Consider the following 13416-nt stretch of genomic DNA (forward strand, 5'->3'; position numbering starts at 1 on the left):
GAGTGTCCAGAAAAGCGCTATATAAGTGTAAGCAATTATTATTATTAACTTTGATCATTTGCATCTTCCCCCATGTTGATTTTATTCATAGCCAACCTATACAAATACAGAAAGACATCATTTATTGTTCCACCCTACATAATCTAAAAAGATAAGAAGTGCAAACATTGCTTACCATAACTGCCTCCTGTTACAACATTATTTAGGTGTGAAAAATTAAACAACTAGTTTAAAGTTATTAGGAAAAATCTAGTTTTTTGGGTCTCAGAAAGATTTCAGTTCACACCAGATTAGCAGTGACCTGACATTTTCCACTGCTAGTAAATAAATCTGCTTTCAAAGTGCTCATGCCATTAAAAAGAGAGAGGGAGCCTACTTTGAGCATAAAAGGACATCACTCCTTGATATAAAATGGCATGCAGTGATAAGATAACATAAAACTAGAATGTATCTATCAACTGCTATATAAATAGCGATTTTGCTAGAAACACCAGTCATAAATTAAAGGAAGGGTATCAGTAAAAAGAGCAAGTCAAGTTTTTAAATAAGAGTTATTTAGACAAGCCTAGGGACAGAAAGAGAAATGTCTTAATCTTGTTTTGAAAACAACAGATTTCACGTAGTATAATAATGCAATACACAAGGAAATTCAAGGAAATATTGTTTTACCTGAGGAAAAAGAAAACAATTAAAATAACCCTTTTCCTAGCCTAGCATTTTGTCTATTTCCATATTGGTTAATAGCTACAGTATTTGTAATAGTCTCTTTTAATCCACTATTTCTGTCCTTTTCATAGTTGATTTTTTATGCTATAATAAGGCTAACAGCAAAATTCATACCATTGCTATATAAACAGTATTCTCTATTCTTGGGTTTATTTTAGTTTTTATATTTTGTCTTAAAGTATTGTGGACTTACTGTACTGTATGTAAATATTTATATTCATTACTCTTTACATACATCTTTACATATAGGCATTTCTCTTTACATACATACTGATTCGTTGTTAAAATTTAAACTTCACACTTTAAGATTCAAAACCTGGTATCATTAATTGTTTTCGACATAAATATAATTGGTAACTCACAGATTTATGTTAACTATTTAGTCATAGATTCTGAAAGACCTTTGTTCCACAATAATATCTGCTTCCCTCCAAACTAAAGACAATTCTCTAAAAGTTTTTATGTGATAAGAAATACTTCAGTACCTAGATTTTCTCCATTTAAATTTGCAGCTTAAAAACGACTAAAAATCTTTTAATAAACCAAGTAGTAAATTTTGCCTAGGGAGGATACAACTTTAAAAGCTCACCTTGACACAGACCCTGACCCTGACTAAGATCAGGATCTGAATTAAATAGACTTTGATAAACAGATGTTTGAAAGAAAGACAAGTTCTCAGCCTTGTCCAGTAATCAAATTGTAAAACCAAGGGAGAAACGCCTTTATTAGTCGAAAGACCTTGAACCATCTTAGTAGTTCCTGGGTGCGGGTGGGTCACCTCTTGAATGATTTTCTCTCTTTTTTTTAAACAAATTTGTTCTTAAAATACTTTAAGGGGAAAAGTTTCTTTGTAATTCTCATTAAAACAGGAACACAATTGCCTCTGCCTTTGCTTTGTTGTCCTGAACTTGCTTATTAAAGTACAAATATAAATAACAGGTAAATGCCTCTCAGCGATCATCACAACACATTCTGGGTTCCAACATACTCACCCTCATGACCAGGCATTTGTTCCACAGATGAAAGTCCAAACAATTCACAACATACTGTGGGATTTGCCCAATGCTACGGAACAGCCTCACCTTGGAAACCTGACATTAGATGCTTACACCAAAGTGCAGTTCCTATATACTTTCGTAAAGGAACTACAACACTCCAATAATAATTACAATTTATAATACTAATAGGAATGAATCCATAATAATTGCTTACACTTATATACTTCTTTTCTGGACACTCCACTCAAAGCGCTTTACAGGTAATGGGGACTCCGCTCCACCACCAATGTGCAGCCCCACCTGGATGATGCGATGGCAGCCATAGTGCGCCTGAACGCTCACTACACACCAGCTATCAGCTATCAGGAGAGCAGAGTAATGAAGCCAATTCATAGATGGGGGTTATTAGTAAGCCAAGATTGGTTAGGGCCAATGGGAAATTTGGCCAGTAGGTTACACCCCTACTCTTTTCAAGAAACGCCCTGGGATTTTTAATGACCACAGAGAGTTAGAACCTCGGTTTTCCGTCTCATCCGAAGGACCGCGCCTGTTTTACAGTATAGTGTCCCCGTCACTATACTTGGGCATTAGGACCCACACAGACCGCAGGGTGAGCACCCCCTGCTGGCCCCACTCACACCTCTTCCAGCAGCAACCTTAGTTTTTCCCAGGAGGTCTCCCATCCAGGTACTGACCAGGCTCACACCTGCTTAGCTTCAGTGGGTTGCCAGCTGTGAGTTGCAGAGTGATATGGCTACTGCTTGTAATTCATTCTAATCAGTACAGTAAAGCAAAATCCCCTTTGAGTCTGTCTTCTTTATGTTTTGACTTGGAACCTGCACTATTATTGGGACCTATTAAGAAACAGGGGAAAACTCAATCAGAAAATCTTTTTTTTTTGCTGTTTTAATTCTTAATAACCATTCATCACCTGAGGCTGCACTTCTCAAGTGATCCAAAAGTAGGCCTATTAAATGGCTTTCTCTTATTACAGTGCTAAAATTATATTTGAAATCCACCACTTGACATGCAAATGGGTATCATATTTATACTGTATCATATACTGTGTACGTTACATTTTACCACAAAACAAAATTTACATACCTTAATAGTAATACAAAGAATACAAATGAGCATTATACATTTGAAAATCCTCCTGTGTCTCTACGTATGAAAGTACTATGACCTCTGTATGCGAATGAGAGGGAATTCGTACCAATTTAACGAACAAGCAATGCTTGATCACTTGTGCTTAATCATTTTATTACAAATATAATGAAACTTTTATGGCAGATGCATTAATTAAATTGAAAATATGTGAAAACATATGCGTGTGAACAAACTACTCAGCTACACTGTTGAAGCTTATACCTTGTCTTCCTTAAAACTTGGCTGGGAAGTATCATTACATCAGCCCTCTTCTACCAAACAAACAAAAAGGGTTGGCTAAGTAGCCTCCTTTGTCCATTGGCCTGAGTTCAGTGCGATTAAGAATAAACACACTCAGGAAAGGTTTCTGGTAGACATCACAATATGAAGTCAGTAAGGTTCTAAGGGGGATGTCCAACATCCATAACTTGTGTCCTGCAGAGCCAGCAACTGAAAGGAAGCACCTGTGATCAATCCTAGAATCATTTTATGATAACACAAAAGAATACTTTTTCACTTTCTGCAAAGTTGTACTTTTCACAAATGTTATTTATATTTTATTGTTGTTGTAACTCTGTATTTTTTAGATTTATTATGACAACATAGCATTGTTGTTACTACGGTAGCAATGTGTTTCCTTTGTTCATAGTGTCTGACCATATAAAATAAAGCTCGTGTCCCGCTAATACGTCTCATTTTTATTTCTGGTAAAAGGCTTGTGTGCAACATTGCACACAGTCTGGATGAAGATTCCATTTTTCATTTAAGACTGGAAGAGAGTAGTGTGTATGGTAAGCCCTTGTCCATATTTGCCTAGGGCAACTCACTGTGACATGGTGTTTTTTTTTGCCTTGAAAATATTCTCTGTCCCTCGTCATGGGTTTTCTGGCTGTCGTTTCACTTTCCTCTGAAGGTGACCCTTTCATCTCTTCTTTCCTCTCTCTCCCCAAATCTCCACAGACAGAATCTCAGGGATGGACTCACATTAACTCCTGCCATGCACAATGCTGTTTCACTCTCAGCTGTAAAATGATTGCCATGTATCAGCTAATTGTGAGAGCTATCAACCTTTTAAAAACTTATAATAATGGGATAACTGAATACTGAATGGTTCTATTTCACTCACGGGTCTTACTTTAAAATAAAATAAATTACATACTGCATGTTGTGTCCGATAGTGTTTGAAACAAAGGACTCAGAAAATGAAAATGAACACAGATTACCACTACAGAATGCAACTGACAGTAAAGTACATTCTAGGACAGAAAGTCTTTTCAGGGGCTGAGTCTGTATTTTCTGTACTCTGTTTTTGATGATGCCTTTCACAGCCTCCCGAAATAACTTTTTTCCTTTTTCCTAACAAATCAACTTCCTGTAAAACACCCGTAATCTTCAATGGAAGGCCGAATGTTAAAAGTGAGGTGTGCTGATCAAATTCTCCTTCAATGTGCTACAGTATATCTCACATAAAAAAGTGAAAACATGTTACTTGGGAATGGTTACAGGGGACTGAAACACTTGTACTGAGAATACTGGCCATTGTCCCCTGGTGTCAAATTACTAAATACATGTAACTCTTTCCCAAGAAAAGTTTGGGGCATACAGAGACCTAATTTTTAGCCATAACAAACTATAATTAGATGCAACACAGAAGCACTAGGATTGATATGATCTGAAATGTTGAATTACTACACACAGATTATTGGGGAAATTTATAATGTAATGTGCTTACCTATAGCACATTTTAATATGACAATGAATTCTTTACATACTGGAGTAACAAGTCTTATAGTCTATTATTTTATTGACAGTTTCCTACTATGTTACAAGATTATCTTGTACATGCAGAAACATGAAACCTTTAAGACGAAAAAGGAAGAAATCTCAATCATTTCTTACTTAACTTTCACTTCCTACAAAAGAAACATAAAACAAAACCTAAGCCTAAAATTATTTTTTTCTTTTATTCATTGTCATGCTGCTTCAAAGTGCCCTAAATGAATCTCAGCACAATTCTGAGTGAGTACGGTTGAACACTTGTCAACCTGTTATAAACCCATCAGTCTTCACCTACAGTACATCTTTGCGCTATGACAGATTAATGTTTATCCCCAGTCAGAATCAGATATACATTCTTTCACTTTTTCCTTACCAGCTATTCAGCTGTTTAATACTCAATATGTTAAGGTCTGTAAACATCTGTTTCCATTGTTAACTCAATGTTACTAAAAAGATGCTTACATTTAAAAGACATTAGTTATCATGCATCAAACAATGATCCACTAAGCAACTGATATATTATAAATCACAATATATGGTTGGAGTTATGCAAAACACTAACAGTGAGAGCATTAAGGCAAGATATACAAGATGTATTTATGGACTGTCGAAAAAGGTGTGCCATGCTATACTGCTATACTGATTCCAGCTGTACTTTCATTAAAATATTAAAATTAAAAATATGTTTATGTACAAATGGCTGGGTGGACACAGTTCCAATTGTTGCCACCAATTTCACCAAGCACCCAGCAGCCACCATCAGTATTTATGGTGTGGGAAGTCAAGGATTGTTTGAATCACCTTAATCCTGGCATCTGCCCACCAAAATAGTACTGCTGTTAAGGATCTCCCTGAAACAGTTCATTTGAGCACAAAATACATGGGATTTAAGAAGTCGGAAAATCCACTGACCACGGTACATCTATTAGTCTACAACTACTTGAAAGAAGAAAATCATTGTTTCTCAAGCACATGGATTTGTCCAGCACAAAAAAATAATCTGTTAATAAAGTAATTGTAAGACAGAAAAAAAGTCAAACTATTTGTTTCAAAATAAACAAGTTAACATTTTTGTGTTTCAAAACTTAAAGATTACCTTAAAAACACTACTTCCTCTGTTCTGATTGCAATTTACATATTTTCCTCATTTACTGTGGGAATTGGTTTGTGGTTTGTCTATTTGCTCTCTGCTTTTCATATCCTGTGGGCTACAGATTAAATTAATGTTTATAGACATCCAGATTCCACACATGAGGAGGCAATAGATTCTGTGAAAATTACAATATTTTGGCAATTACAGCTCCATAAACACATATAAAACCTAATTTGAGAGCAACACTGTTTTCTTTGGTGTTAGAGACACAAGAACAATAATTTGCTTCATTAACATGCTCTACGTCTGAATAGATCAGTGAGCAGATTTTGTTTACTCATCGCCATGGCTTCCCAATGACTACACTTTCATGTTTTGCTTAGATCTGCCACACACTCCTGTCTAAAGTAAACAGTAAGTCAGCCTATTATGTACACCCCCTTCCCCATTACTCCTCCCCATTAATTAAGATTTGTAACCCCCTCTACAAATCTCAGCAGTCTTGCTGCATCGCTTTGTCATAATGTACCATAAGGACTATAGTGCTTGCCAGTGTCAAGCTGGCTACACTCACCTGCGGTAAATGAGGGCATTTACTCCTGCTGGGTATATGGCTGGTCCTCCCCCCGGGTGCCAACCTGATGTTAAAGAGGGCCTGCAGTGCTGTTTGTGCTGCCTGGGTTTTTGCCAGCTTCTTGCTGCGTCCAGAGCCTTCAAATATTCTCCCATCAACCCTCACTGCCATTACAAAACTCTTGATGTGCTGCCTCTCCACAGTCTCCGAGAGGCAAATGTACCTCAGTCCTGGTCGCAGCTCATTTAGCAGCACCACTGGGTTCTTTTCGCTCTCTGCCGGGGACGCCGTCTTCTGCTTGTTTTGTTTGGCTTGGACCATTAAGTCCAACGTGTGGCAGAGTAATCTCCCGTGCCGGCAAGTGCCGGATAGCAATTCATTTTCTGTGGACCTATAGCACGGGAAGTTATCACTGCGGGCTGATGGCTCAAATTCTTTGAACAAAGTGTCAGGGAAATCTGCCTGGTCGGAGGTGAAGTCTGTAGAGGGGTTGCTGAGGTTTCCCATCGCAAAGTGAGCCTGTGACGCGTTGGGGAACTGAACGAAGGACTTAAGCGCGAGCTCGGCTGCCCTCATCTTCGCTTTCTTCTTTGTTGGGCCAGTGCCTTCGAACGTGAACCCATTTACCTCCACAGCAATGGAGAACACAGGGGCGTGCACGGGCCCTGTCTGTGAAACCATCTTGTACTGTAAACCAGGTTTCAGCTCATTCAGCTGAACCAGGGCATTCTTTGGTGTGACCGACCATGAGAGTTTCTTGTAGATCAACTGTAGCTTGCAGAGGTGTCCACTATTTCCTTCCTCCAGAGGCCTTTTCCTTTTAAGACCAGAAGTCCCACTTCGGGACATATCAGTACAATAGAATCCCTGGTGATCCACAGGAACAATGGCACGGTCCTCTAAGTTACCAACATTTCGGTTCTCTTTCACTTCAGCACTACTGGTGCCTGGTAAGAAAAAAGAAACAATAAAAGTCTAAGTAACATTAACAACTTGTGTTCCAAAATATTCTGAAAGACAAAATTACAAGAAGGGCAGGGAATTATCTGAAGGAAATACTTCTAAACAGAAAAGATGCAATTTGCACATTGAATGTTAAGAAGGTTTTAAAGGTTTGCTTTCCTTATTGAATTGTATCTTATAAAAAAGATGGATTGTTTTAGAAATCACTATCTTGCTTCCCATATAAATGTTTATTTGCAACTGTTATACCTTATCATTCCGTAAGGCAGATGAAGGAGTCCCATATGTAACTCCCTTTAATTATATACTCTACATGGTGAAAAAGCAGTATGCAGAAATAAAATATATTTTCTATAAGTTATTATTTTAATTATAATTACTACCACATTTGCTGACCATGTTACTGTTATATAGTTTCAAACCACTGTATGCATGTATACATTAATTATTTTTATGCAATTTAATAGCATAAATATAATTGTTTTATTTTAAAGTATTATCAGAATCACATTTATCTGCAGCTTTACAGAAACGATTTCCTAAATTCTATGCACCAAAGCTGTCTCATTCAAGTGTTTAAAATTCCCCATCCAAATCCTCAAAAACAGTGCATTACCAGCTAAATTATTTCATAATCTGTGATGAAATTGGTTTTGACTATGGTTAAACTTTGTATTCTTTTTTCATTGTTTTCAGTAAGAAGCACCAATCCCTTTATAATAGATGGATGTCAGTTGGTATTAAAGGATCTTTGAAGATAAAGCGTTCTGCAGTCTTATTTTACTTAGATGTATCCAATAAGTTGGACTTCAGAAACTGCCTTAATACTAAAACAGAAAAAAAGGATTTGAGAGAAAGTCTGATCTTGTCTAAGGTTAATAAGCAACAATAATAACAATAGTAACCTGAAATTAAGTAAACTAACTAGTAATCTTTTAGAACATTAACATTAATTCTTTAAAAGTAAGATTGTAACATTAGGATTCCCACACATTTACAATAGAACAACAAAAAAAATAAAATTAGTTTTTCTGAACCAAATCTTGATTTCCTTCCTCTTACAGTATTGAGATACTGAAAATAGTTAATATATTTTTAGTTTTAACATGCCTAAACCTTGTCAGCATTAAATGCTTGCCTGGCATACTCTCTAACAGTGACATTGATCAACAATACATTCATATATCCAGGATAATGCTTGTGCAGTCTGTCAGTATAATAAACCCACAGAAGGTCTCTAGATTTCTGCTCCTTGGGGGCTACAGTATCTTCAGGTTTCCATTCTATCTATGTTCTTCAGTTATTTATTGGATTAAAACCAGATAAAACCAACATTTTAATTTTAACATTTGTATGTATGAACATTTTAACACAGCACATTATATCACATTGACCCATTAAACAGAATGAATAGTGTCTTTCAAAGACCAATGTTCCCCACCCCAGATTTGATGCAAAGAATACTACAGACACCATAACCATAACCGTTCTACTAAATACGGTCATTCCTTACCCACTGTTGTTTACATTTGATTAAAATTGACATACTGTACTGTATGTCCATGTGGCTTTTGTGCGTTTTGTGTTTAGCAGTGGTACTTGGGCCACAAGAATTGGGCACTGGTATACTAGTGAATTAATACTATAACTCAATAAGTAAATACTGTAGCTCATCTTTAATAATAAACTGTTAAAGGATAACGGCAGCTCACATTTCCCCCTTTTTTCAAGGACAGCATTACACCTAGGGAGAGAATGTGTTTGGTCTGATAAATCACAAATTACTTCAGGGTACAGAGAATTTGTTGGCTTCTCTGAACAGATAAATGTTTCTCTTTGATATAACCGAAAGCTTCTGATTAACAGCTTGTCTCATCAATAGAGTTATAAACTCAACATGGAGTAAAAATACAGAAAGTGCAGTATATTGTATATACTGTTTATATGTACTTTATATGCTGTGCATGAAAATAAATTTACTATTCTATTTATGCATGTTATTAGAAAAATACAGTATAACAATTTTGGATATTGATTAAATGTTTCTGGCATTATTTTAATAAATTGAACACTCATGACTAAGAGTAAAACAATACTGTTATTGTGACTATTGCATAATCACCTATTCATGTCATTATTTACAGAGTTGACTGGGCACAGATGATAAGGTACCTTAACGTGTTGAATGTCAGGCCTGATGAAAACCAAAAATAAGAACACCACCTTCATGCAATTGATTGGGTGGAGGCTAAAGCAGAGCTTTGTCACTCATTTTCTGGGATGTTCACAGATAGCAATTTCTATCCTGCCAAGATCTTACAGCCAAATACAGCCAATCAATGATAGGTTGCAATTTGGAAGACCATGAGTCATAACACCTTTCCAAAATTGACACATGAGCATACTCCATCTTCATGATCGTTTTCATGCTGTCAGTTCCACAGCATCAGAAACATCTGGTTATAACAATCTGTGCATCAGAATTCCAACTGTGAAGAAGTAGATAAACACTCATTGTTGCAGGCCTGACAACCACACATGGGATCAGTGTTCACTGATGTTCTCTGACACAATATAATGAGGTGGTGCGAACAATATCTCATTTGGACTTGGCAGCAATGGAGATGGGCTCTTTTTAGTGAAGAATCAAAGTTATCTGTGGACCACTGTGATGAATGGCGATGGTAAGGGTAAGGTATAATTGTCTGGACAGGAGTAACTAGATGCTACAGAACTCTACTTGTGGTGATTGTTGTTCTGAATGTACAACACTGCAGTGATCAAATGCAGGGGCCTCTTGACGGGACAAAATTCAAAACTGCATGGAAGTCACAAGGTATTATGCTGTGCAGTGTCATGTAATGGCTATCATTCTGTGCTTCTTTTAAGCATGATACAATTTAGTTTTTTGTAGAAACATTTAGAGATGACTGACTTAAAAACAGTTTTAGAAATTGTAGATTGGGTGGATAAATCACATTTGGTTGAAAAAAGTTAAGAGCTGTACAACGTTGGGATTCAAATAAAGATACCATTTTGTGGATTATAACTGAATGTCTTTAAGTCAGAACCCACACTAAGGGGTGATTCTAAGCATCTCATTCGTTTCTGAGATGCTTCTCACCCGTGGGGCAATTTCAAAGGATATTGGCACTTCTGGATATATGACTTTTGTGGCCCACACTTTAAACATCTGGTATAGTGTGCTTAAGGTCATTTTACCTTTACCAGTGGAAGCACTGAAAATTTTTTTATGTATTTATTTTTATTTTAATATATTTATTTTTGTAAATTCTCTGGGTGGTGGTTGTCATATTAGACATTATCCATATAATAAATTTAAACTTAAGAACGTCTCTTCAGTGCAGCTAAATGAGTTTGGATCCAGCAATCTAACAGTATTTTACTGAAATTCTAAAGTATTTCAAGCTAGGTATTGAAGAGCCTGTTTTAACCTTTATGAAAAAGAGACATGGAATTTCCTACCTTCCAATCTATAATGTCATTGACATTAAACTGGATGATGACATGCAATGAGGCTTCACTTTGGTCATATTCAGAACGGCCTCCTGTCCAACCTCTGGTAAAGATTAAATATCAGGGGCACCAACTGTGCATGGAATTGTAATGGGTGATCAGATGTTTCTACAAGTAGAAAATCTCCATTTAAACGCTCCACACACTGGCCACTATGTGGAACAGGCAGGTGCAGAATGATCAAAGATACTAATATTATTTTGCAAGAGCACTACTATCTCTTTGTGCCTCTGTATATAAAAGTGAGATTAAAAGGAATTCTAGGTGATGTTTTGAACACCGGGTGTAACCACTCTAAAAAAAAAATCAAAATCAATTCGGAAGTTGAAAAACACAACAATAAACACAGCATACAAAAAACATGCAACCAAACAGTGAAAGAAATGTAGCTGTGGAGATTTAAGTGTGAAAATATTTTAGGTGTAATTGACTCTGTGACTTACTCATTAAATGCAATGAAGGAATTTTTACTTCTATTGTGAAATAAAATATTAATCTCATTGACAAGCGAGACTGTAAATAATGGCAGCAAAATTAGTTTGCCTCTGTGTGTTCCTTTGTGCAGTGCCTGATAAAACATATTAGGGCACATACAGTACTTGAACCCTTGCTTCACTTTTAGGAATGACCTTAAACTGTGCAAGAATTTGAAGAAGGTAAGTACTAATGTCTAATATTAATTTAGTTGTATGGCAAGCCACATACAAATCCATTACAGTTAAGCTTTTCTACTAAATTAACAGGTTACTGGGTTGACAGTATATTTAGACATCATTGAAGGATATTACAAAGGAAAAGACTGTTTTATATTCAGTGATGCAAACATATTAGAACTTAGGGATAACACTGAAGATGAATGACCATTATTTTTCGCCCAGCTTCCCTGTAAATAGTGTTTCCAACTATTTGAATAATACTACAATTATTATATATGTGTGTGTTTACTCATGCACAAATATAAATTCAACACCCTGTATTATTTTAATGGATCATATACTTTAAATAACTGTCATCAATCAGGTTCGAAATAATCTAAAAAAGTTCATCACACATATGGAGTATCACTGTCACCATCACTTTCAGTAACCACTTATCTAATTCAGGATCACAGTGGCATGAAACCCATCCCAGAAAGCACTGGGCACAAGATGGGACTCCAGTCCATTAGAGAGCACACAGGGCCAATTGTTACCGAAGCAAAGTAACCTACCAGCATGTCTCTGGACTATGGGAGGAAACCGAACCACCTAGAAGAAACCCATGCAAACATGGGGAGAACATGCAACCTCCACATAGACAACACATAATAAATGGGACCCGGCTATGCCAATATTTTTGTCGGCTGGGTAGAAGAACGCTTCTTCACTTCCTACACTGGCTATGTCCCTGACCTTTACAAATGATATATCGATGACTGCGTCGGTGCCGCCACATGCTCCAACGATCAGCTTGAGTTCTTTCTGCACCATTTCACCAACTTCCACCCGTCCCTCAAATAAACGGTTAACATATCTTCCACTACTCTTCCATTTCTAGACATAACTTCTCCATCAACTACCCCCGACTGTCCACTTCAGTTTATTACAAACCCACGGATTCACACAGCTACCTCCTGTACAGCTCATTTCACCCCAACCACACTAAAAACTCTCTTCCTTTTTCACAGTTCCTTAGGCTACTACGATTATGCACCGACGACATCGACTTCAAGAACCAAGCCCTCGAAATGTACTCCTTTTTCATCAACAGAGGATACCCCAGCAGTGTGATTGACAGGGCCCTTGCCCGAGCCAAAAACATCAACATCAACCCGATCAGGAACTCCCGCCATAACAACTGCATTCCTTTGGTGCTTCCTTACCACCCTAACACACTTCCTATCCCCAGGACCATTAACCACAACTTTTCCATCCTACAGGATGATCCTTCCATTGGGGCCCTCTTTTCTGATCGCCCTATCATCTCATATCGCCGACCACCTAATCTGCGTAACCTCCTTGTTCACAGCTCCCTTGACCACCCTCAACAACCATCCACACCAGGCACTTTCCCTTGCAACAGAGCTCGCTGTATCACCTGCAAGTACACATCCACTACCACAATCATCAAGGCCCCTCAGGACAATTCCAGATCACCCAGACAGCATCTTGTACCTCCAGCAACCTTATTTACTGTATCTCTTGCAGTAAATGCCCAGCCATCTACATTGGAGAAACAGGAAGGAGACTCGGAGACTGCTTCAGAGAACACGTCAGGGCTGTGAAAATTAAAGATCTCTCCAAGCCCTTTGTTTCTCATTTCACCTCTGACGGCCACGACCACTCTCAACTCTCTGTCTGTGTTCTCAAAGACGGTTTTCTGAACTCATACATCAGAAAGACCACCAAAACCAAAATTATTCTGCAGCTAGGATCACACATTCTCCCTTCTCTTAACGACAGACTACTGTTCCTTTAAATTTTCTCCATTAATTGGAAGTTTCATTTCACACCTCTCTGCACCCATTCTGACTTCACACCTCTTGATTGGCCTCTCTTTCTGTCCCCCTACTCCCGCCTCTCACTCCTCTTCCCTCCCAACCTTGGTATCTCCCTACT

At 37.4% G+C, this 13416-nt stretch overlaps 1 protein-coding gene across 1 annotated transcript in view; it reads right to left on the reverse strand.

Moving 5' to 3' along the window:
* adarb2 (adenosine deaminase RNA specific B2 (inactive)) overlaps positions 1 to 13416 on the reverse strand; it is a 219921-nt gene that overhangs the window by 63620 nt on the left and 142885 nt on the right. Inside the window, exon 3 of the mRNA XM_015354620.2 lies at positions 6320 to 7266. Coding sequence (XP_015210106.1) covers positions 6320 to 7266 — 947 coding nt within the window. The remainder of the gene's footprint in view (positions 1 to 6319; positions 7267 to 13416) is intronic.

This window comes from Lepisosteus oculatus, chromosome 6 (genome assembly GCF_040954835.1).
Source record: "Lepisosteus oculatus isolate fLepOcu1 chromosome 6, fLepOcu1.hap2, whole genome shotgun sequence".
Lineage (NCBI taxonomy): Eukaryota > Metazoa > Chordata > Actinopteri > Semionotiformes > Lepisosteidae > Lepisosteus > Lepisosteus oculatus.